At 42.5% G+C, this 25,573-nt stretch overlaps 1 protein-coding gene across 3 annotated transcripts in view; it reads left to right on the top strand.

Annotated features, from left to right (window-relative positions):
* Window positions 1–25,573, top strand: part of ARHGEF10 (Rho guanine nucleotide exchange factor 10) — a 183,655-nt gene that overhangs the window by 105,617 nt on the left and 52,465 nt on the right. For all 3 annotated transcript variants that reach the window (XM_074991190.1, XM_074991189.1, XM_074991191.1), the window contains 4 exons: window positions 17,376–17,491; window positions 19,699–19,826; window positions 20,290–20,390; window positions 23,086–23,207. In XM_074991190.1, coding sequence (XP_074847291.1) covers window positions 17,376–17,491; window positions 19,699–19,826; window positions 20,290–20,390; window positions 23,086–23,207 — 467 coding nt within the window. The remainder of the gene's footprint in view (window positions 1–17,375; window positions 17,492–19,698; window positions 19,827–20,289; window positions 20,391–23,085; window positions 23,208–25,573) is intronic.

The following is a 25,573-nucleotide window of genomic DNA, read 5'->3' as shown; positions in this document are numbered from 1 at the left end:
TCTGGGCACCGCAGTTCAAAAAAGATGTGGAGAAACTAGAGAGGGTCCAGAAAAGAGCGACAAGAATGATTAAAGGTCTAGAGAATGTGACCTATGAAAAAAGGTTGAAAGAATTGGGCTTGTTTAGTTTGGAAAAGAGAAGATTGAGGGGAGACATGATGGCGGTTTTCAGGTATCTAAAAGGGAGTCATAAGGAGGAAGGAGAAAACTTGTTCTTCTTGGCCTCTAAGGATAAAACAAGAGGCAACAAGGGAGGTTTAGGTTGGACATTAGGAAAAAGTTCCTAACTGTCAGGGCAGTCAAACAGTGGAACAAATTGCCAAGGGAGGTTGTGGAATCTCCATCGCTGGAGATATTTAAGAACAGCTTAGATAGATGTCTATCAGGGATGGTTTAGATAGTACTTGGTCCTGCCTTTGGGGCAAGGGGCTGGACTGGATGGCCTCTGGAGGTCCCTTCCAGTCCTAGTGCTCTATGATTCTATGACTCAAGTGATGATATTCCTGTACATAACTGTTCACAAATAGGCGTTAAGGAGTCACCTCCTCTCCCAAAGTGATTTTATTTTTGATGGCAACATAGGCTGAGCACAAGGTACAAGAAGTCCTGAATTTTAATATTGGCTGTCATTAACTTGCTCGTGTCATCTTGGGCAGATTGTGTCACTCCTCTGCCTCATTTCTCCGTCTCTCAAATGTGGATTATAATATGAATCTAATTTCATCACAGGGATGTGGTGTAGATGAATTGCTTTGAATGTTTTAAGGACTATCTGAGTACTAGATATTTTTGAATTATTATTCTTTGGTGTTAGTATTGTATGTGGTGTTATATGCTAAATAATTCACATGCTCTGAGTTTCTTTAATGTGCCCAATCTTCTTCCTTTTCAATGATCTTTGTGAGAGAGTGGATTTGTTTGTAGTTTATTTTCTGCATTGTTGGGTTGTTACTCTTTCTTGATCCATTGGCTCTTTGAAGAGGTTGATCATACTTTTAGGGCTCAGTGGAATCTTGTTTGAGTTTAATTTAATAACAGAGCTGGAAGTTAGATCAAATTCACTTAAAGGAAAGTGTACAGTAAGAAGAAAAATATGTTACCCTACACTCTTGTCGTAGACAAGGGGATGGGTCAGGCTGCAGTGGATACGACTGACTGATTTTTGTCGTACTCTTATTGGAGAATGCTTCTCTCTTTCCAAAAGAAATAAATAATAGTAAATAATACTGGGATAAATCCCTCATAGTCAGCAAATCTGGAATACTCCTCTCCAAAAGCAGTTTAACACAGGGAGCAAGCTGCTTTAACTTACACATTATTCACTCTGCAGAGAATCATAGAATCCTAGGGCTGGAAGGGATCTCAGGAGGTCATCAAGTCCAGCCCCCTGCCTAAAGCAAGATCAACCCTATCTAAATCATACCAGCCAGGACTCTGTGAAGCTGGAGTTGAAAACCTCTAGGGATAGAGATTCCACCACCACTCTAGTGTAACCGGGTCAGGGCAGCAGACCCCGCGTGGAAGGCAGCCCAGAACCCAGCTTGGGCTAGGGAACAGACAGAAAGAGTTAATTAAGCTCCCAAGTGGAGGCAATAGGAAGTGGTACAGGTAATCAGTTAGCAAGGTCCAGCTGAGCTAACTGCCTGGAGGCTTAAAATCAGGCAGGCAGACAGAGCAAGGGGAAGAAAAATGGGGCAGAGGAGCGTGAGAGACACTGTGAGGGAAGTAAAAAGTAGCAAGAGCAGATCCGGAGGAGGAGATGAGTGCTGACAGCAGGGCGGGGGAGGGAGGAGCAGTGGGCTCTCCTCCCCAAGCCAGGTCAACAGATCTGTTAGGGGAGGAGGCAAGAGGCCTGAGCCAAGGCAGAGGGGACGCCTTGGCACATGAGGTAACACATTCCAGTGCTTCACCGCTCTCCTGGCTCATGTCTACATGTGCCTCTCCCTTTTGGAAGGGGAAGGTTAATGAGGCACTTCGGAACAGGTTAATGAGGCACTAACCTGCATATTCAGCACCTCATTAGCATAATGGCGGACAGTTGAGCTTCAAAAGTGCTTCTTTCAAAATGCGGACTGGCTGTATAGATGTGGGCACTTCGAAATAAACCCCACAGTTCTAAATTCCCTTATTCCCGATTCGTTTTGGGCGTAAGGGAATTTTGAAGTCTAGAGTTGATTTTGAAGTGCCTGCATTCATACAGCCAGTCTGCGTTTTGAAAGCAGCACTTTTGAAGTGCAACTGTCTGTCATCATGCTAATGAGGTGCTGAGTATGCACGTCAGTGCCTCATTAACCTGTTCCGAACTGCCTCATTAACATGCCCCTTCTGAAAGGGAGGGGACGTGTAGACACGGCCCTGGTAAAATAGTTTTTCCTAATACCCAACCTACATCTTCCCTTCTGTAACTTGAGACCATTGCTCCTTGTTCTGCCATCCTTCATAATTGAGAATAGCCTCTCTCCGTCCTCTGTAGAGCACCCCTTCAGGAAGTAGAAGGCTGCTATCAAATCACCCCTCACTCTTCTCTTCTGCAAACTAAATAAACCCAAATCCCTCAGCCTCCCTTCATAGGTCATGTGCTCCAGCTTTTTCATTTTCATTTTTGTTGCTTTCCATTGGACCCTCTCCAGTGCATCCACATCCTTTCTATACTGGGGGTGGGGGTGGGGGTGGGGGTCAGAACTGGATACACTTCTCCAGATGTGGCCTGTAGTGCATGTAGAGGCATAAGCAGTATTAATGACAGTGTAGAATCATTGCTCTTTAGGGGAACTTTATGGGCGAGTGTCAGTTTTTATGTGGCTTCAGTTTACTTGACCTTTAGCAGTTGGGATTCCAGTCTGGCATATTGCTTGCTTTTGTTGATGAATCTGCTGTGTCGCATTTCTGCATGGTGCTGCAGAAAGGCTATTTGGGAGCTTGTTTCTCAGGGTAAATCTGTGCCAGCCTCTTTGTAGGTTAGAGCATTCTGGGCCAGGAATACCCGGAGGGGCTGACTGAAAAGCAAGAAAAAGGGTAGGGATCCAGTGAATTGTAAGGTCTCTCTTGAGCGGGAGAAGCAGGGCTGCCAGCTATGCCTTTGCTTGATGTTCCTGGACACATTGATCATCATTGTATCATTATGGTACAGGGTTGCCTATCACCCAGGCAACAGCACAATTTATTTTTGGCCACACAGCTAAAAATTAACTCAGATTTTGAAAGAGGGAGGGAGAGAGGTCCAGCTCTCTTGTGTGTTCCCACACAGTGCTCAGCACGTTGTCAGCACATAAAAATAATAATACGGTAAGAGATATAGTCAAGATTGCACCCCCCACCCATTTGTATCTTGGGTATCTGCTGTTTGCATTTCTTGTTATGTTGGATAACAAAATCATGTGAAAATGAAGGCATGATCCCTTCTACTAAGTTTCCTTCTGCTTTTCTGCAGTCAGTTTATGTATGTATCTGAGGGTTACCATGGAAACATATGTGGGTGTGAGTTTGGCTATGTTGGATACTTGTGTTTCTGTTACTGTCTTGCAGGAAATAAAACCCCTTGCAGAATTTTTATCTGATATGATAGGAAGATTCCATTTGAAAGCAGAAATAGTACAATGCTGAGAACAACAGCAGAAATGTCTGATTTTGAAGAGTGAGTCTAGATGGGAAAACAATAACCATGAAAAGATCAGAGCACCTGTCTTATCAGCTCCTTAAAGTAGGGCAACTCTCATAGACTGTCCTGCAAAAAATCAGATAAGATGTTAAAAAAAAAAAAAAAAGACGTTTCATATCAATGGCTGGTGACACACTTGTAAATTTAGTGATGTGGTCTAAATTACTTTCAGTTAAAAGAGCAAGGGCTTCTGGGCCATTCTGCTCTTAAGCCTTAATGGCATCCTCAAGAAGAAGAAACAGCAGCTAAACTATTGAAACAACAGCAGCAGCTCTTTTCCTTCCTCCTAAGAAAATCATGTCCTCTTGATTTTGCTCTGCTCATAGCCACAATTCAAGCTGTTCTGTTTGTGGCCCTAGTGGTGATAGAAACCTTGTGTGCCATTGCAGACTGCATGCAGTGTTGGGGAATTTTGGTCTGATGTTTGACAGCGTAGGGTGAAGCTCCCAGTTGTTTACTCTCAGCAATGCACTATTTTCCTTCCTCCACTTTAGCAAAATGCAGCTTTTCTGAGAAGTATTTCAGGCATCCCAGATAGGGTGGAGTGTTTTATATTCCTCATTCACAATGCATGAGCTATTTCTCACTTTCTTTAGAAGCTCTGCCTTTCCTCTCTGCTGTTACTTAATCTCACACATGAGGGACCCAGGGCTACATGGACTTACTGTCTTGCACAGCATTTGCAGCTGCAAGAAATCCTATCCATTGAAACGGGGCGATGAACAAGAGTAATGTTATTTGCCTGAGTAAGTGATGGCTGGGTTCAGTGACAATTTTGTGTTCGTTGTCTGTTTCTGGTGTTAAGCTGTGTCACATCAGGTGCATGTGGAGACAGCTCTCCAGTGTTCTTAATTACATGAAAATGAAGGATTGGGGGTGGACAGGGATGTGAAAGTTGAACCAATGGTCAGGGCATTAGCTTGGGAGTTTGGTAGTGTTGCCAACTTTCTATTTGCAGAAAACTGTGCATCCTTGCCCTGTGCCCCTCCCCCAGGCCACACATGTGCTCTGCCCCTTCTCTGCCACACTCACTCCAGCCCCCTTCCCTCCATTGCTCACTTACACATTTATTTTCACTGGGCTGGAGCAACAGGTTGAGGTGCAAGAGGAACTTTGGCTGGCTTCAGCTAGGGGTGCAGGCTCTGGGGTGGGGCTGGGGATAAGTGGTTTGGGGTGCAGGAAGCCAGTGGGAGCTGTGGAGCCAGAACTTGGGGTGGAGAAAGCATGCAGACATGCCCACCGCCCGGCCCCGGTGGCTGCAATTGTGCCTTCAAGCCAGAGGGAGACCTTCTCAGCTTCCTAGGAGCCACACAGAGAAGTGCATGTGCCCTACCTACCACACTGTGGGCAGCCAACCAAATATTTACAAGACAACTCAGCTGTGCTGACTGGAGTCACCCAAGTCCCTTTCTAATGGATGTTCCTGTCAAAAACTGGACAGGTGGCGACCTTAGGTTTGGGTGGATCAGGTTCAGTTTCCTAGTTCTGCTACAAATTTCTTCTGGGACTGTGGATTTCTCTCTGCGCTTCTGGAAAATAGTACTTCCATACCTCCTAGGTGCTGTGAAGAAATATACATTAAAGGCTGTGAGATGCTTGTGATCGTATGAGTCCTTTTAGACGAAGAGTATGTTCTGTGTGAGTGAGAGTGGGTAATTTTCATGAGAGGGCTCCATATGTTCTCGGGTGATAAGGATTCCTCCTGCCTCGGTTATTAAAGAGGTTCAACCTCTGTCCAAGAGAGGCACAATCTGGAAGCACCATGTGCTTTTGGAATCCCAGGTTTTGTTGGTGTCCTTAAGCTCCTATTTGGATCAATTTCTCTCGGTATGTTTGCATCCTTTCTATGTCCAAGCCAGCCCTACCTAGACTAGATCACTCCATTGTACTCCACTTGGAGTTGTATTTGAAGATAATTCCAAAGTGGCTGCAAACCATAGCTGCCAAACTGTTTAGCCAAAAAAGGTGTTACACATTTTCTAAAGTCAGTGCTGCCGTCCTGTTCACTTTAGAATCCAGTTCTTGGTGTTGACTTGGACCCCAATTTTGTGACATTAAGATAAGCAGAATTTGAACTGCGTGGGCTCAGATTCATTCTGGGTTTGAATCTACTGAGATCATTCATTTTGGCACAGCATGTTAGAGTACAAGGGGCCTTCTGTATGATAAGATAGACAGTCTAGTTCTATGGCTTGAGGTTTAAACTGACATTGCATGGGATTGTTTTATTGTGATATTCTATTTTAGGATCTGATTGCAGGTTGGATCTGTATTAACATTTTAGAAGCTTAGTTAGATTCTACCTAATAAGCAAACTTTAGGCTCTGGAATGAAGCAAGGGGGTTGTGTAATTTTGTTGTTATAAGTGTAGGGAATGTGGCAGAAGGAATGCAGTGCTGCTGAAGGCTGGGAGGAATGAGTCTCCCAGAGGTCATCTGCATGAGAATGCAAAAGGTGTGCATGTGTGATACCTTTTCAGGCAAAGCCTAATGGGTAGCAAGTAAGCCATGAGATTTGGTCTATTGTAAACATGTAGTTGTAAAATCACAATTTAAGCTGACACTTAATGCGGGAGTTGTGAGATCTCACCAATGCTCTGGGTTGTTGTGGGGGACAGGGCAGTCGCCTTAGCTGTGTAAGACATTGATTACACAGGGCTCCCTGGTTTAAAGCATTGTGAGGGAGAAGGAGAGGGGTACTGGTTGAGCCAGCTTGCTGAGTGCCTTGGCCTTGCCTATGCCTTGGCCATATAGCTATAAGTCTGGCTTGACTAACCCTCCCCACCTGTTGAAAGATAGAGCTGGATACTAGGGTGTTTGTGAAACCCCACACTAGAGATACCAAGAGCTGAAATCACAGAGTGGCAGCTGAGGCCACACAGAGCTGAAATCACTGGGTTCTGCCTTAGGGCAGTCCCAAGCAGTGGGGTTAGGACCAGCAGACAACAGCAGGACCAGCGGGTGGCTGGTAGGAGCGGCGGCGACTGCTGGGTGGCCGGTAGGAGCGGAGGCGGATGACGGCGACCGGCGGGCGGGCGGGCGGCTGGTAGGAGTGGCGGCGGACGACGGCGACTGGCAGACGGCTGGTGACAGCAAGGGGAGGCTACAGACAAGTGGACAGCTAATATTGCCCTGGTGATGTATCTGTGGGCTTTGAGTTTGGGACTGCACCGCAGAGGGTACACCCTGTAACTGTGTGTGTGTGGAAAAGGGCCAAGAGCCCCAGCAAGAGACTGGGTTCTACTGCATATGGGGATGGTATCTGGGTAAAAGGGGTTTTGTCTCTTCTGTGCTGAGATATACTGCATCTGTCGCTGTAACCTTGTGGTAGGTTACGGTCATTAAACAAGCCATTTCTATTTCAGACTCTGTGCTTGCGAGGCGGGGGGGAGAACCGCCTTACAGGCACCCAGCACGGGGGTGATATTGTCCCAGGCCACTGGGTGGGGGCTCGAGCCGGTTGGTTGTATCCTTGATAGGAAAACCCCACAAGAGTTGAACCTGGCCCTTCTGGCAGGCATCTGGCGTTAACAGAAGGGTTACATAAGATTCCACTGAGTTGATCAAATGTTGTTTTTGAAACACACAAGTTACAGAAGTATCAATGGGAACAGGAACATTGTGTGTAAACTAAACTAAAAGACACGCATAGGGTGACTGTTGTGGTGGTATGGATGTAAAGAACTGTGCATACATAAGAGAATGTTCAGGAACTTTTTAGTGCAGTGCCTAAAAATAAAATCTCATTTGCTTTGCCCCGACTTTAACATTAATAGTGAATTTTTAGAACCAGAGAATTCAAGGGCCACAGCTGACTGCAAATGGCTATGCTGACCTACCTGTTCCTGGTGTATTTTAATACAGGTTGCACCACCCTGGTCCAGCGTGGTTGGGATCTGGTGGGTCCCAAACAAGAGAATTTGGTGGACTAGGGGAAATCCAGGGCTTTTGCTGCCAGGCAGCCCTAGCCTCCTGGGGGCTACCTTAGGGGTCTAGCCCTGTGCTGCCATGGGGCAGCCAAGGGACTCTGGCTCTGGCCTCCAGCCCCTAAGGGCAGGCGAAGGGCTCCAGCTCCAGCTCCAGCCCTGTGCTGCTGTGGGGCAGGTGAGGGGCTCTGGTTCTGTCCCCTGGCCTCTGGGGCAGGTGAGGGCTGTGGCTCCATGCTGCCATGGGGAGGCAGGGGGCTTTGGCCCCATGCTGCCATGGAGCAGCTGGAGGATTCTGGCTCCAGCCCTGTGCTGCTGCGGGGCAGATGCGGCAGCGAGGCCCTCTAGCTCCAGCCCCATGCTGCTGTGGGGGCGCAGGGGCTCCAGCTCCAACCCCTGTCCCTGTGGTGTAGGTGGGGGACTCCAGCCCCGTGGGGCAAGCAGGGGCTCCATCTCTGGCCCCATGGGGCAGGCAGGAGGCTCCAGCTCCAGTCCCGTTGGCAAGCAGGGCCTCTGGCTCCCAATACTCCACAATGGGTGCCAGCATCAGTTTCTATATGGATACCAAATGCATGTAAATATTATATATTACTCTTTTTCCCTAATCTGAATGATCAGTAGTAGAAATACCTGACTATTTTAAATCATCACAGTAAAGTCTTGTCCTTCTTTGCCCTTCTTTTCCTGGTAAATAAGTATACCAGACTTCTACTTTCTTGTGGAAGAGTATTTAGTTCACAAGGTCTCCTGCATTCAATGCAGCTGCTACATTTATCCTCCCGTGTCTTCCGTCCTAAAGTGGAATGCTTGTAGAAGCAGGATCTAGAGCCCAAGTCACAGTGGAGGGTGTCTGAGGTCCAGATGCTTGGGACTTCACCACAACAGTTTCAATGTCTTTCTTTGTTAATTGCTGTTCTTTGGCATGGGGTGAGAATTTTGGTTTCCTATTTTCAATGACTGGGAGATTTAAGCAGGCAGCAGATGGGCCTACAGATCCTCAGCTTCATTTAAGGATGTCTGAGCAATCCTAGCATTGGAAAGGACTAGCATCTTGCTGCAGAGTCCGTGTTATGACCTCAGGTGTATTCAGGTAGTATAAGCATCACATTGCTGCATCATTCCTGAGATGGGGCTTCTTAGCTCAAACCCTATTTTGCAGAAGGCCCCAGTGTCTGTTATGAGTCAGAAAACCTTTGGGACTGAGTTGGATTGAAATCTGGATTCAAATTTTGTGGCAAGTGCTCATCTGTGTATCATTCCTTTGGCGTGAAGAAATGTGTGTCAGTTTGGATTTAGTGTCATTTTCCATAAGAGTAATTTTATCTACATTGGAACCCTTTAAATGTACAAATTCTCCCCAGAACTCAGACTTGGTGTCTGTTTTGTTTTGTTGGAGTACAGACTAACACAACTACCTCTCTGTCACTACTCCACAGAACTCAGCTGATTTCCCATGTTCAAAGTCACATTTAAATCTTCACTAATTTTCTATACCCTCATAGTGTTGGATTTTTGTGATGCAGCAAGCAGATGGCTCAGTGGGAGGAAGCAATAATATGTAGGCTTGCCCTCACATTCCAAACCACATCTGTAGTGTCATATTTTTGGCCTCAAAGACTTTCCAGAATCATTTAAAGTTGGCATCACCTTCAAGCTTACAACTGACTCTGTGTTACCTTGCAACAAAATGGTGTAATTGAAGTCAGGAAAAAAATCCCATTTTAATTTTATCTCCCATGTTTAACAGATGACTATTACCAAATCCAGTTTCATACTGGATTTTTATGGTCTGATTTTGAAGCAACAGTGGATGCTTTTCACATCTTACAAAGCATGATTTCATATTTGTAATACGGTTGAGCTTTTCTTAAGCATTCTTTTTCATATGTGTGTTTTCACTTTGTCAGTGCATCTGTTTCCAAGGAATTTATAGTAATGCAGAATGTTTATGTACTGAGTGCATGAAACTAAAGTAACATAATCATACACAAAGAGAAGCTGGTAAGAAAGAGTTATTTTCCAATACCAGAGATAACCAGGAGTATTTCCACTGACAATCTTTGGTGCAAATGTGAGATGTGATACACAAATATTTATATAAACAGTCACAATTTTCAGGGACTGCTGAATGTAGCTTTTAGAAATGTGTAAAATTATATGCAAATATAATGTATATGATTCCTTCATGAGTTTTTCAAATAAAAACAATAAAAAATGGATGTTTCCTGAAAGTAGCATAAATCTATCAGAAGTTATTAAGGGCCAGATTAGAAATCAATTAACTATGTAGGCAAATTATTGTTGACAATTGTGAGTTAGGATTAGTTCTTATTCAAGAATGGCAAGGGTGATGGTGAAGTCCATATTATCCAGAAGTCTTCCAGTGTCCCCGAATATAGCATACAGCATTTACTGTGTAGTTGCTGCAGGGAACTGCAAAGAGGAGAGCCAGAGAGAGGAGTCCCCAGGGAGCAGATGGCTGTCAGCTCCTGTTAATGTAGCTGCTGCTGTGCCAGCCATCACCAGGGAGGAGCTGGAGCAGCCAGCCTGTGCTTGGTAGAGGAAATCAGGTGCTGCTTGGTGTCTCAGTGTGGTGGGAACCAGGGGAGATAAGGCATGTTGTGGGGGCAGAAGCTGCTAAGCTGGCTGAGGCAAGCCAGCTGTGTGATTGGGAAAGGACTGCGGTGTCAGGGCAGTCCTAGACCAAATGGTTCCCTAGGCAAGGAGCGTCCCCCTCCTTTTGTTAAACTTTTGAATATCTTATTTTTTATGGCTCTTGTAACCCATTTCATGGCTTTGATGCATGATTTGCATGCCGGGTTTATGTCTGTCATACAAGATGAGACATTTGCATGCTAGCGCCTGTAAATCTGTACTTATTCATACCATGCATAATCAAACAAAAGTCATTTATTATTATTGAAACTTTTTAATCTTAAGAATAACTGAAAAGTACTAACATCAAGAAATTGAACTGGGCTCCTACATAGAGTAGTCCAGTATTGAATTACCGTAGGTGACAGCCTTTGAATATTAGCGCTTGTTGTTAGGGCCATCCCTAAGGGGGTGTCAGACCTGGGACAACACTCTGCCATTGCAGCCCCTATGGCCCCCCTGCCTCTTCCAACCCCTTCTCCACTCCTGTCCCCACTCCACCACTTCTCCCGATCCCCCTCTGCCGAGTTACACAGTGTGGGGGATTAGTGGTGTCCTGGTGCCAGCAGCAGGGGCTGGGCTACCCCCACACTCATTGGCAGTGGTGGCAGATGGTGGAGTGACCCAGCCACAGTCCATTACATTCCCCCGACTCCCAAATGCACTGTTTTGCTTCCCACCACTGCTGGTGAGTGTGGGTACAGGTCCACCCTTTCTCTCAAGACCACTCCCAGTGAGGGGGCAGGGAGCTGAGAGAGTAGAGTGGGCTGGGGCTGGGTGTCTTTGTTTCCCCCACCACCAGTGAGAGAGGGGATGAGTCGAACTCCTGCTGCTAGTGCTAGTCCCTGGGCTGCCCTGAGCATCGTTGGGCCCCCCAGTACATGGAGCCTGGGGTGGTTGCCCCAAACCATCCTATGGACAGGGTGGCTCTGCTAGTCCGTTAGTTCTCATGAACTGAAGCACAACATCAGAGAGATCCAAAGACTGGCTAATGGCATTTTCAAGCAATAAAATAACAAGCAGAGTCAGTCTCTCATCAAGCACTGTTGGTGGAAGGAATATTTTAATGATCCTGAGATTGAGAAAGCTGCTCTTACCTTTTACAACTATGGGCTTGTCTACGCTTGCCCCCAACTTCGAAGGGGACATGTAAATCAGGGTGACGGGAGCTTACTAATGAAGTGCTGCAGTGAATATGCAGCATTTCATTAGGCTAATTCTCCCCTGTGGCAACTTGAAAGTGTCAAACTTTGAAGTGCCGGCATGCGTGTAGCTGTGGGAATTTTGAAGTGTCTGCACTACTTTGAAGTGCCTTTAGTCCCCAAAATTTTGAGACACCTCCATAGTGCAGTTATCCTCCATCTGCTTTGCTGTTGAGGTCTTCTTGGATTACACTTTGTCCAGAACCTCATCCTTGACTGTTCTGCTCGTGGGGTCATTTAAACATGCAAGGCTCTCCACCACTACAAGATGATGATCCATGGAGAGGTGTAATTTAGTCACGTGTAATTTACACCTGCTTTTACTGCTTTATGATCCTTTACACAGTATGTGCCCAGTAAGGACCCCTCCAAACCCCATTGAAATCAGTGCATATACTCCCATTGACAGCCACGGAATTTGGAGTTGGCCCTTAATGATAGCTTACATCAGCATTTTCATTTCCTCTGAAATTGGACCTGGGTGCCTAGGAATAGCAGAAGATGAACAAATAAACATTTTTAAGCTGTTCTTTGTTTCTGTTTCTTACAGCATGTGTGTCTCACTCATACCATTTCCAACTGGGGTTTTTCTTTTTTACTGTAAAAGCTTTGGTTTTTAATGAATTAGCCTAAAATGCTTTTGATTTAATTGCTCTGCATTAGGAAACTCTCAAACCCTGAGTTAATTGATTTGTTTTGATACTCTTGTTACAGCCTTTTATCTTGAGCTAGTATTAAAAGTCTATAAAACATGCATGATAACAGACTAAGATAACAATTATTGAATCAAAATCAAGATCTCTGTTCTTATCTCAAAGGAATTCAATGTTCTGAGGCTAGGATATCTATCTATAAAGAGGACTGTGGTCAACAGCTGTGCTCCCCAGGCAAAATGGAGATGTTCACTGCAATAGTAAAGCTTATCTGTGTAGGAAACAGAACTTTCCAGGGGTTTGGGCGGGGGGCACTCTCTGAGGCGGTGGAGAAAAATGGTGAATCTAAAACCAGCCTCATACCTTACCCCGTCTCATCCTGGGCGCACAAGGCCATTCTCTGAGCTTCTCCATCAGACATAACATGCATGTCCCTGTGGACATTTAGAAATAAAGTAATAAAATGAACAACCACTGCAGGGACTCGTCCCTCATGAAGTTGTTGTAAAACTTTATGAATTATATGGCTGTGTATTCATACTGCATATGATGGGGGAAGTTGCACAAGCTTAATTTTTTTCTGCTTTTTTGCAACATGGAAATTGAGTGTCTGTTTTCTCCTTTGAATCATGTCCACAAGCTTTAAATTTCATAGGTGGCTTTTATATTTAAAAATTAAATTTAAAAGGTTATTGTTGAATAGCTGTACTTGTGAGCATCACCACAATTGGATTATGGCTAAGACAATTCATATGTATTGATTAACTTTGCTAAATGTAATTCAGAATGTGTTGGAAACAATCTGGTATAGTTCTTAAACTAGCTGCTGTAGGTTTGTTAAAGACCTGAGAGTATGCGTAAAACAACAAAGAGACTTTAACAGCAGATTACAAAGGGAGATGTGTGAACTAGAGTTCATACTCAAATTCAGTAGATTAACACTTAGTCTCAATAGAAAGAGCAATTATCTCACGCCTTACAAGGACTGTTCCCCTTGCTTTGGTATTCTTAATGATCTCAGGCAAGACACTTCTTTACCTCTCACCCCCACCTTCAGTTCCATGAATCTGATTTGTCAGTTGTTATTTCAATTTTTTTGGACCTCTATGCTATATAATTGTCAGACTGTAGTGGAAATGGTATAGATCTGAAGAAGTGGGTCTGTCCCACAAAAGCTCTTCACTTAATAGATTATTTTGTTAGTCTTTAAACTGCTACATGACTGCTGGTTTTCTTTGTTAGAATACAGACTAACGTAGCTACCTGTCTGTCACTAGCTGCTGTAGTGTTGTTATTAATTACATTTTAGTGTTTTATTGAAACAGCTACACATATTAAGCATTTTAAATGAAGACAAATATTTTACAAAAGTATATGTGTATATATTATCTATTTTAAATTCGTTTGTCTGCAGCTGTGCCATTAATGGTACAAGAGCAACGTTAGCGTGAGTAAATGGGCCAAACCTACAGGAAAGTCACAAATAACAAGCAATTCTGTGTCACCTAAGAGACTAACAAGTGTATTAGTCTCTCAGGTGCCACAGGACTCTTGTTATTTGTGAATCAACACACTAACATGGTTACCCTGCCAAGACTATAGAAAAGTGTCTGTTTTAGCACAAATTCAAGTTTAGACTCATTATATAATAAATTAACAAGCCATGGCAGGCCCCTAGCTTGGTTTCTGCTAGAGATAAGTGAATCTGAGTGGTTAAGTTTGCATTTGGATTTGAAATTCCCGGAAATCTGAAGAAATTTGAATCTGGTTTAATCTTTTACATAGATCCACCTATGAAGTTTAGACTATATCCAGTTTCAGAAATGATTTTCATGGAATTCTATGGGTGTTTGGTTTACAGTCATACATGTTTACTGACTGAGTAGAGTGCAGACGTGTCAATGTTAGGGAAATAGAGATGGTCAAAAATTACACAGGTAGGTAAATGTGATCCATCACCAATTTTTCACCTAAATTACTGACTACCTGGGAATAAGCTAAAATTCATTTTATGCCATCAGTCTGTAGAGCGTAAGTGGGGCAGGGGCGGGGGGTGTCTCGTTTTGTGTAGCATTCAGCACATTCTCAGTGTTTGGGGTTAGAGTTTGCTAGTCTGTTATTCACATTGCATTGTACTTTACTTTGTGAGTCGCCCACTGAAATCAGCAACTATGTACAGTAAAAGCTTTATTATCTGGTATCCCAAGGGGATGCTGGATAATAAAATGTGCCAGTTGGTAGAGCTGGGGCCAGTAGCTGGCCTCACTCTACTCCCGCCCCATTCCCAGCCAGGCAATGTGTAGCTGGCCCCATGGCAGTAGCCCTAGCTGGATACGCTGGTTAACTAAATGTGCTGGTTATCCGAATACCTGATAACCAGGCTTTTACCGTTCTAATAAGAATGGCATACTCTACCCCTTAATAAAAATGATGACTGCTGTGGACATAAATTAGCCAAACTGTAACGCTACGTCTACACGGTCAGTCACTGTCGACAAATCTGGGCTTTTGTCAACAAAACTCGCTGGCCGTTTCTATACAGGCCACTTCCGAAATGCTAATACACAGAGCGAACAATTTTAATGAGGCACAGATGCATTAACATCATGTAATTTGAAGTCCGGAAGACCGTTCTTCCAGACTCCAAAACACCGTGTAGAAGTGCAGCCCTGTGGGGGCTTCCGGAAGGAAGTCCTCCTTCCGGAGGCCCCTTCTTCCCAAAAAATTTCCAGACTCCAAATCACGTGACATTATGCTAATGAGGCACGGGGAATTTGCATCCATGCCTCATTAGCATCTTTCGCTCTGTGTATTAGCATTCCATTTCTGAAGGAAGTGGCCCATGTAGAAATGGCTGCTGAGTGTCTCCATGGCTAAAGTGCTTTGTCGAGAGTTTGTCGACAAAACTCAGCTGTTCAGCCAACGGTGTTATACCTCTCCCCCCTTCAGGTATAACACCTCTGTTGACAGTGTTTTGTCAACAGAGTGCCCATGTAGACACTTCTGTCAACAGAGAGGGCTTCCAGTTCCCCAGATAGCCCTGTTTGCAGAGCTTCCATTCAGCTATTCTGTCAAGAGAGAACCAGGCAAGTCTGGCTGCTCTCTGTTGACAGAGTGGCTTGCTCATTGGAGCCACTTTTAGGTGTAGATGTGATCTGTTGACATACATACTGCTGAGGATTCTCTGTCAACAGTGACCTTTGTCGACAGTGGCTGTCTGTGTAGACGCAGACAAAGAGAATAGAAAGACAAAAGAAGAGATGAGGAAAGAACCATTAAGAATTTTCAAAGGCTATTTTTCCTGGAAGCCGAGATAGTGGGAGTTGAAATGCATTAATTCAGTTATTTGTCATGTACAAAGCAAATCGTGAAAGGATAATTTCAGATACATATCTTCCTCTTCTCATTTTCTATTTGGAAATCACTTGTTTGCCTTTTAAGTAATACATTAAACCCTCTTTCTTACACACTGAGGGCTTGTCTATGCTTAATGCCAGGTTGATGTGCTGGCAGTCAGTCTGCCAGGGTTGGATTTCGTGTGCCCCATAGGACCACACTAAATTAAATGCTCAGGGCGCCCCCATCAATCCTGGTACTCCTCATAGTTACAAGATGCAGGTCCTGCATCTGATGAGGTGGGTCTTTGCCCACGAAAGCTTGTGCTCCTACATTTCTGTTAGTCTATAAGGTGCCAGAGGACCCCTCATAGCTGGAGTTGCATATCTTACATCAATTTTGCCTCTTAGTGTAGATCTTGCTGAGTTACATGTGAGATTAAGAAAGGCAATTTTGTACTTTCATTAACATGCAGCCCGAGCAAAAGAACACTGGACGGAAGTTACATCCATTCTTTCATTATGCAACTCATTCCTTATTTGATGCTCAAAGGCGTTACACAAAAATCTCTAATAAATTAGTTTGTCACAGAAAATCATTAAGCAAGAAAATAAATTTAAATGTTTTAACACAGTGTAGTGCCTTAGGCTAACACTGGGTGGTCTGTCAGTCTAATCATGGAATTCAACTTAAAAGCCTGTTGCACACTTAAATCCATAGTTATCTACTTGAGGCTTGTGTTTTATATTTCTAAGATGTCAGACAACACCTATGGTTAAATTAATAGATAATAAAAATACATTAAATAATAAATGTATGTTTAATAAAATAATTACAACTGAGGCCACGTAATATGTGTGGAGAAAGAGATGATATAGCTTGTTGTTCAGAGAAGTTATATTCATATATCTAATTATATTTATTGTATTTAACCAAAGTGCCAGGCAGTTCTTGTGGTTGCTCACTCTAGCGCACTCTGAAGTTAAGTCACTGGAATGAGGGCTTGGATCAGTGTTCACTTCGTGCTCCGCATCAGTACCCAGCCTGGGCTGGGGAAGCTAATGATTCATCCGGCAAACCAAATTCACTGATGAATCCTGATCAGGTGTTACCTGAGACCTGTTGTGCATAAGTGAAGAAGACTGAATTGGAACTCTCTGCGTATTTACTCAGGCTTGTTTTATTTTGTTATTTTTTACACCTTGGCAGTTTTACCACATCTGTGGAGTGGACATTGTGTGTGTGGGCATTGGAGCACCTAAGTCCCCCTTGTCCTTTGGCTTGTCTACACTTCCACCTTCCTTCGAAGGAAGGATGGTAATTAGGGTGTTGGGAGTTCACTAATGAAGTGCTGCCATGCATAGGCAGCACTTCATTAAGCAAATTCCTCCCCGCGGCAACTTTGAACTTTTAAACTTCAAAGTACCAACACGTGTCTAGCCGTGGCTCACCCGCTGGTACTTCGAAGTGCGAGGGGCAACTTTGAAGTCCCTTTACTCTTCAAAATTTTGAGGAGTAAAGGAACTTAGAAGCTGCCCTGGCACTTCGAAGTACCGGTGGGTGAGCCGCCACTAGACACGTGCCGGTACTTTGAAGTTTAAAACTTCGAAGTTGCTGCGGGGGGAAATTTGCTTAATGAAGTGCTGCCTATGCACGGCAGCACTTCATTAGTGAACTCCCAACACCCTAATTACCATCCTTCTTTTGAAGGAAGGTGATGGTGTAGACAAGCCCCTTGTGAATCCCATCCTCGGTGTGTCTACATATCAGGTCACTATTTTTTGTGTATGAGAAGGAGCAAAGCCCAATTATCCTGGCCTGCATATAGGATTACATATTATCAGCTTCTCACCTTCATCTTTCAGGGATGCTTTTCTTTGGCTACAGAACTAGATATATTTATTGTATCTATTATTGTATATAACACACATTTTTATCTATTTCAGACAAACTTTATATGGGACCAGGACAACTGTACCATGACTTGCAGAATCTTTTACATGATTTGAATATAGTCAGTCAAATTAGTCAACTGATAGGCAGTCTTAAAGGAAACTATCAGGTAACAACCAAATCCTGACTTATTTTCAAAATATGCTTCCTGTTCTAGAGCTGCAGAATCAATCACTCCTTCCTGAGAGCTCTGAATGGCACTCTTTAGTTCTCCCTGGAGAGCATATAATCTTTTTTAACTTCAGTAATTGATTTACTGTTAAATATTTAGTGTTATAGATAGATTACAGCAGACTTTCTAATCTTGCTTTACTCTGCAGTTTTTTGTGCGTGGGTGGTTAAAAAGTGTCTGCATTTGCCCCATTGCAGTTAAGTGTATCTGGATACCGAATTACATCTCAATTCTTAATAAAAATGTTTTCTTAGGATTAGACCATATAGCTTTGGGAAGATTGTTTAACACTTTTGCTTTAACTAAGGCTGTGTCTAGACTAGCCCCAACCTTCGAAGGGGGCATAGTAATTAGGGTGTAGTGAGATTACTCATGAAGTGCTGCAGTGCATATGCAGCACTTCATTAGACTAAATCTCCCCTGTGGCAACTTTGAAGTGTGAAACTTCAAAGTGCCGGCTTGTGTGTAGCCACAGATCAGCCACGGGTACTTAGAGGTGCCCGTGCTACTTTGAAGTCTCTTTACTCCTCGAAGGGACTTTGGAGTAGTGCGGGCACTTTGAAGTACCATGGCTGATCTGTGGCTACATGCAAGCTGGCACTTTGAAGTTTCACACTTCGAAGTTGCCGCAGGGGAGATTTAGCTTAATGAAGTTCTGCATGTGCACCGCAGCACTTCATTAGTAATCTCCCTACACGCTAATTACCATGCCCCCTTCAAAGTTGGGGGCTAATCTAGACATAGCCTAAGGATCCTAACACCCACCCAAAACACCTAGTTCTAGGTTGTTTTGTTTTAGTTTTTGGTTTTTGTGTGTTGTTGTGTTCAAGGTGAGTGAATACTGTAAAAAAATTAATCATGACCATGTTTCTGGATTTTTTTGCTTACGAGGTACACTATGATTTGTGCTCTTTTCACATATATTACAGCAAAATGTTTTACTATTGCTAACTCTGAATATTTAAAAATTTTGTCAGGCCTGCAAAATCATGAAGTTATTTTAAAACTCATTTACTTTTGCAATTATTTTAGTAATCTTCTGGTTTTAGAGCCTTCAGTATGTACTTGGGCCACAACTCCTAGCATTTCTCTGTACCATTGGGGGGCCAGAAACTTAATATTTTGATGAATGAAAGCTGAGATTCTCACATAATGTCTCCAGGTTCAGAGCATTAAATAAATCATAAAATATTGCAGAAATTGGGATAACCTCGCCGGTGTAGAAAGCATTGCAAATATACTGTTTGGAATTTTCAAGGAAACAATGCTTTCTAAGTGACTATTGCAAAATATTTATAAGTAGTATTGAGCATTGTTATGAATGTTCAGACTTGAGGTCAGGAGCATCAAATACCATGCTACCTATGTATCCAATTAAAGGAGCACCAATTTTCAGTGTTAAATACTTAAGTCTGACCTGCAGGTAGTGAAGGGCAAACATTCATATTTATTTGAAGAAGAAGGCCTCTCTCTCTCTCTTTGTGATAGAAACTTTGATTTATATACATTTCTTAGTTATTTGAAATTCATCAACTTTAGTTGATGATGGACTACTCACCATCATGATTACTTTGAGTGAATGTGATATACTCTGGCAAGGTGAATGATCACCTAAATCACATAGGATTGTCTCTGCTACCTAACTGGACAAATTCCAGCCCCACAAAGAGCTTGGAAGATGGTTAAACAAGTACCTCTGGTTTGAATATTTGAGCAAATGCAGTATTTACAGTAGGTTGTGAACTCTTTCTTTTTCCACCAAAAGTTTACCAAACAAAAGATTATCTCATATAAATATTCACTAAAATGAGAGAAAGGGTCCTGATTATGGCTGAAGCAAATTCATACTTTTTATTCCTTCAGATGATTTTGAATATGTTCTGCTGTGTTCACCCAGCTATACTTGCAATGAACTCTTTGAAGGTTGGATGAAACATGTTGACATCAACATTTGTTGAATCATTTTGAATAGCATTAACAAATGTGTAAATTATTCAAGCTCAATGTATGCAGAGAGGAAAAAAAGGTTAATGTGTCAAGAATAATTTGTTCATTGTCAATATTTCATCCATGTCTAGTGGCTTAGTTAGCTGAAGGAAAAATGTTAGTGTTGTATGTGGACATCTTTTCTTTTAATCTTGCAGAATTTAAACAAATCTGTTGCTAATGACTGGGCATCAGGTTTACAAAAACTTATATTGAAGAAAGAAGATGAAATCAGAGCAGCAGACCGCTGCAGAATTCAGCTGCAGCTTCCAGGGAAGCTGGACAAGTCAGTAGACATTTTAAATCTAATACTTTCCATGGGTATGTCTATACTTATTTGAGGGGTGGAGGGTTGGTGCGCTGCAATCGATCTTCCGGGGATCGATTTTGCAGTGTGTGTGAAGCAAAATCGATCTCTCTGGGCTTGGCCATCAACCCTGGTACTCCACGCTGACACATAGAGTAAGGAACATCAATGTGAGCCCGAAGAGGCCCAACCTATACCAGGGAAGAAAGTCAGTCCTGATACATCTATTCTACCTATGCAAATGGCATGGCTAGAATTGTGAATCTGGGATCAACTTTAATCCCTAGTATAGACCAGGCCTAAGCGTGCATATGCATGAGAAAGGAGTAAGAGCTCATTGTGTTCCTCAGCATTTCTTGCCCTGCATCTTACACTTGTTAGATCGAGAAGCTTCATTTCATGTTAGAGATGGAAAAGTGATTATTTATTTAATGTCTCACAGGTCTGGGCGGCCAACTTTCTTTCCTGCAGTGTTTAATACGTTTACTCCTGCTATCAAACAATCTTGGATCAACAATTTACAAATGGCTAAACTTGCTCTCGGTAAGACTTAGTTGCCTTAAGCTGCTTGAAGCACTGTATCAAGTTGGGAGAATGTTCATTCTTTCTCTAGATAGTTTTAGGTTACAACATACTAGGTGCATCTATACTAGAAGCTAACTTCAAATTAATTTCGAAGTTAGGCACTACACCTAAGTAGTCAGCAGAGAGTCTACACACATTTTCCCTTACTTTGAAGTTAACTTTGAAGTCCTTACTCCGTTCCCCAGGAATGGAGTAGTGCCCTACTTTGAAGTTTAACTTTGAAATCGGGTGTGTATAGATGCTCAACTTTGAAGTTGCTTACTTCGAATTTATACTTCGAAGTAAGCAACTTTGAAGTTATTTTTGTACTGTAGAAACAGCCACTGTGTGTTTGAAGATTATTTATGGGACGACTTCTTGTAGAATTTGGAAATCAAGATACCACATATCACAAAAGATGCTTTAAAAGAGAGAGGGGACTTGTAATTAGCACCATATGCTAAAATAGTTAGAGGTAATTTTTACCAACTTGAGATGGAGAGAGGTAACTATTGGTGTGCCCCAAGGATCTGTATTGGGACCTGTCCTATTTAACATATTTATGAATGATCTGGAGACGGGTGGAATTTGCAGATGATGCTTAACTGCCCGTGATAGTTAAGAACAAAGCAGACTTGGAAGAGCTTCAAAAGGATCTCACAAAACTAGATGTTTGGGCAACAAAATGGCAAGTGAATTTTAATACTGATAAATTCAAAATAATGCACATTATAAAGAATAATTCCAACTATACATACAAAATGATGTGGAGAGATATTGGAGTCATTGTGGATAGTTCTCTGCAAATATCCTCTCAATGTGCTGCAGCAGTCAAATAAGCAAACAGAATGTTAAGAATCATTAAAAATGGAATAGAAAATAAGACGAAGAATACCTTGTTGCCTCTATATAAACCTATGGTGTGCTCACATCTTGAATACTGTATATAGATGTGGTCACCTCATCTCAAAAAAAATATCTTGACATTGAAAAAGGTCCAGAAAAGGGCAACCAAAATGGTTAGGGGTTTGGAACAAGTGCCATATGAAGAGAGATTAAATAGGCTGGGACTTTTCATCTTAGAAAATAGGAGACTAAGGGAGGGGTGTGAATGATATGGGTCTATATATCATAACAGGTATGGAGAAAGTAAATAAGGAAAATGTATTTACTTGTTCCCATAACATGAGAACTAAGGGTCACCAAATGAAATTAATGGGTAACAGGTTTAAAACAAATGAAAGGAGGTTTTTCTTCACATAGTGCACAGTCAGCCTGTGGAACTCCTTGACAGAGGATGTTGTGAAGACCAAGACTTTATCAGGACTCAAAAACTAACTAGATAAATTCATGGAGGTTAAGTCTATCAATATTTATTATCTAGGATGGGTAGGAATGATGTCCCTAGCCTCTGTTTATCAGAGGCTGGAAATGGATAACAGGAGAGGGATTACTCCATGATTACCTGTTCTGTTCACTTCCTCTGGAACATGTGGCATTGACCACTGTCAGAAGACAGGATACTGGGCTTGATGGGCCTTTTGTCTGACCCAGTATAGCTGCTTTTATGTTCTTATGAAAATTGACAACCACTTGTGTGGAAACCTGAAAGTCTCTCACATTTAAAAATCTAATCTCTGTGTTATCCAAGTACAAAAATAATGTTTTTTTTTAAAGTGAATATGTCCTTTTTCAAGTTAACATAATTTAAAAAAATCTCAACAAATTTTCTTTAGACTTTGCAAAAAATAATTCACCCAGAGGGAATGGCGAATTCTAGCCCAAAAGCAACATGTTGGGGAGTTACGAGTGAGGAAGAAAATAGGCTTAGAATGTAATAGACTCTTAATATAGAAATGGTATGTAATTATAAGAAGTATTTTATTTTGGCAGAAATAAGGAAGAAATGTGCTGCTCAGATCTGCCAGCAACTGAGAGAGATCTGATGGCATTTTTAAATTCTTATTCTTTTTTTTTTTTTTTTTAAGGATTTTATCTATAAATTCATACCTCTCAGCAAGACACCCATAATCAAGTCCAATAGTAACAAAGTATATTATGTATTAGCTAGCGATCTGTCAACCGAAGTTCCTGTCAATATTTGCAGACGAAACTTCTATTGACAGATCGTGACCAGACTGCCAAGCAGGTTGAAAGAGCGATCTGCTCTGTCGACAGAACAACCAGCTGGAAGCACAGCGGGTAGGGCTGCCTGATGTCCTGGAAGCCCTGTTTGTCGACAGAAGGACATGCCCCAGAATGTCCAGAATGGCTTTCTGTCAACAGAATCACGCCTCATGGGGAAGCAGCAGAACACTGATGACAGAAGTGCCATGTTTTGATTTGCTGCTGACGGAATACCTTGGGAATGTGGAGGCTTTGCAGGTTTTGTCAACAGAGCCTAAGAGTTCTGACTGATTTGTTGTGTAGAATGAAATTAAAGAGTAATACATATTTCATTCTAATTTAAACATTAGTGGGTTATTTTACAGGTGTCACCTACCCCCCCAATACATATGTAATAACAAATATTATTCTTTCATAAATCACAGGTTTCTGGGATTAAAAAATTGAAATTGCACTAGATCAGTTTGTTTTAGCTATATTTTTAGTGAGATGTTAGTAACTATTAAGTGAAAGCACTGTGGGATATATTTACTTTTTGCCATTACAGCAGAGGAAAACATCCTGGGGTGGTTCTGTTTGGAAGATGATGGGAATCAGATCAAAAAAGAAAAGCATCCTCTCCTTGTTAGACACATGCCAGTAACGGTGGCCAAACAACAGGAATTTAAGGTGAGTAGTGTTGTGATCTTAAGTAACACAGATACTCACTGCTAAGGTTATAACGTACAGTCCCAGCTTAGGGATATGTTTCATTTGAGTCAGTCTTGCTTCTGCTAGTATGTCCCAGGGTACCTGGTTCTTATGTGAAGGTGCAATTTTATTTCTAAAAAGCCATAAAAAGTAGTACTTGTCCTCGGTGGATCTTATCTGAATTCTGTTCCTAGTCATCTGATGCTGATTTTAGTGACTAAAATAAACATATGCTGCTTTTCACTCCTATTTTCATTTCAAAGCCAAAATGGCCAAGAGTGAGGGTATGTCTACACTACAGAATTATTCCAGAGTAGCTTATTCCAGAGTTGTTATTTCAAAATAAGACATACCAGAATAATGCGTCCACACTAAAGGGAATCCCCAGAATAAGCAAAACTTATTTCAAAAAAGTGCGTGCACACACAATAGGACCTATTTTGGATTAGAGTTCCTGGAAGCATTCTGGGGCCATGTCTACACAGCAGCATTATTTCAGAATAAGCTATTCCAGAATAGTTTATTTTGAAATAACCCCTATCTATACAGCCCCTATTTTGAAACACCCTTGTAGAATGTGTGGCAGACTGCTGCCTGGTAGCTGCAGGAGCCTTCTAGAAGGAACGTATGCTGGCTGGTGGGCTAATGTATTCTTGTTCCCTGAATAGGCCCAATTAGGCCAGGCAGCTGAGGCCTTATTACGTATCAGCCCTCATTGGTCAGATAGGCCCTGTGCTCCCTATAAAAGGCTCCCCATCTGGTAGCAGGGGGCAAGGTTTTGGGAGGTGCACCAGAGGAGCAGGAGCGCAGCAAAAAGGTACCACGGGAAAGTGGTGGGTGAAGTGGCCCAGGGTGAGGCTACTACTTTGGGGCAGGGGTAAAGGTCCTGCCGGTTGCCTCTTGTTCTCATAGGGACCCTGGGCCGGAGTCCAGGGTAGAGGATGGGTCTGGACTCCCCTCACCCTTCCCCCGAGGGATCACTTTACTGGAGCAGGCGCGGGCCTGCAAAGGGACTGGTATTATTCTCCCTGTACTGGAGCTCCCTATGATGAGGATGGCTCGCTAAGCGGAGACCCCTGCCTTTGGAAGGGTCTGGGCAAAAGGGGGGCCTCCTTGAGTCTCTGAGGCAGCACAAATCCGCCAGGAAGTGCAGGGACCCACAGAGGCTGACAAGGGACTTTGTCACAAATGATGTTTAAAAAATTCAAAATAAGCCATCCACTATTTCAGAATTATTTTGAAAAAGTAGTTTTGCTATGTAGACACACCCTGAGTGAGCTGGATATTGTGTCTCTCTGTGTATCAGCAAAGCTCTTACTAGATGTTAGTCAGTTATGACGGTATAAACATGGTGAACAGAATGGGCTTGCACCATTACTACTACTGGCGTAATTTTAACAAAATAAAGTCATATAGAGATTTCTGAATTAGTGATTAAATAATTTAAATAATTATGAATTAAATAAAGAAGCCTGCTGACCTTCATTATTATTATGAACCATAAGGAGAAAAGAGTCTTGACTCTTCCTTTCAGGTGAATCTGCAAGGCTGGAAGTTAGATATAATTGTTACTTTTCAACTAAGGATATTTTTTATAAATAATTGAGGTACTAAATATGAACCACCTCATGATGTTATATTTACATTGTCCCTTTTAATTTTTAGTCAACAAAATTCACTTCCAGTCTCCAGTAAGGCCATATATGTTTGGGACCCATAAAATGCTGGACTACAGAGATATTGAATCATTTTTTACTCAAAGCCCACTGAATGCCCATACATTTAATATTAAAATGTAAATTTGGCCCAAGCTGCTGGGATCATGTGAGTACAACAGAATCACAACCTGCTTAATAATAAGAGATTCTCTATCACTTGCAGTAGGAAATAAAAACTTGAAAGCATAACTTAGGGCACACCTCTACTTATGGGAAGATCCACACACCGGCAGTTGATCTTCCTGGGTTCAATTGAGTGCTCCTGGTGGGAATGCACTAAATTGAACTGTCATAGTGCTGTCATTGACCCCAGTACTTGCAGTCACAAGGAATAAGGGAAGTTGGGAGGAAGGTTTCTCCTGTAGACCTCCTGCTGTGTGGATGGCAACAAAAATTGATTTTAAATAAGTCTACTCCAGCTACACAATTCAATTTTATCTCCTTGTGCATACCTGGCCTTGTGCAACAAGTGCACGGATGTCTTCCTGAGTCTGCAGACAGCCTGAAACAATAGCTCTGTGACATGTCATTTTCTCTATGCGTCTGAAAGTGGGTGTGAAGGATAGGACCCACTACTGCAGGGGGCTCTACTAATGCCACCACTGACAGGAGGAAAGTACAGCACAC

This window comes from Carettochelys insculpta, chromosome 3 (genome assembly GCF_033958435.1).
Source record: "Carettochelys insculpta isolate YL-2023 chromosome 3, ASM3395843v1, whole genome shotgun sequence".
Taxonomy (NCBI): domain Eukaryota; kingdom Metazoa; phylum Chordata; order Testudines; family Carettochelyidae; genus Carettochelys; species Carettochelys insculpta.
The sequence above is the reverse complement of the archived record's forward strand: the minus strand, read 5'-3'. Positions and strand labels throughout refer to the sequence as shown.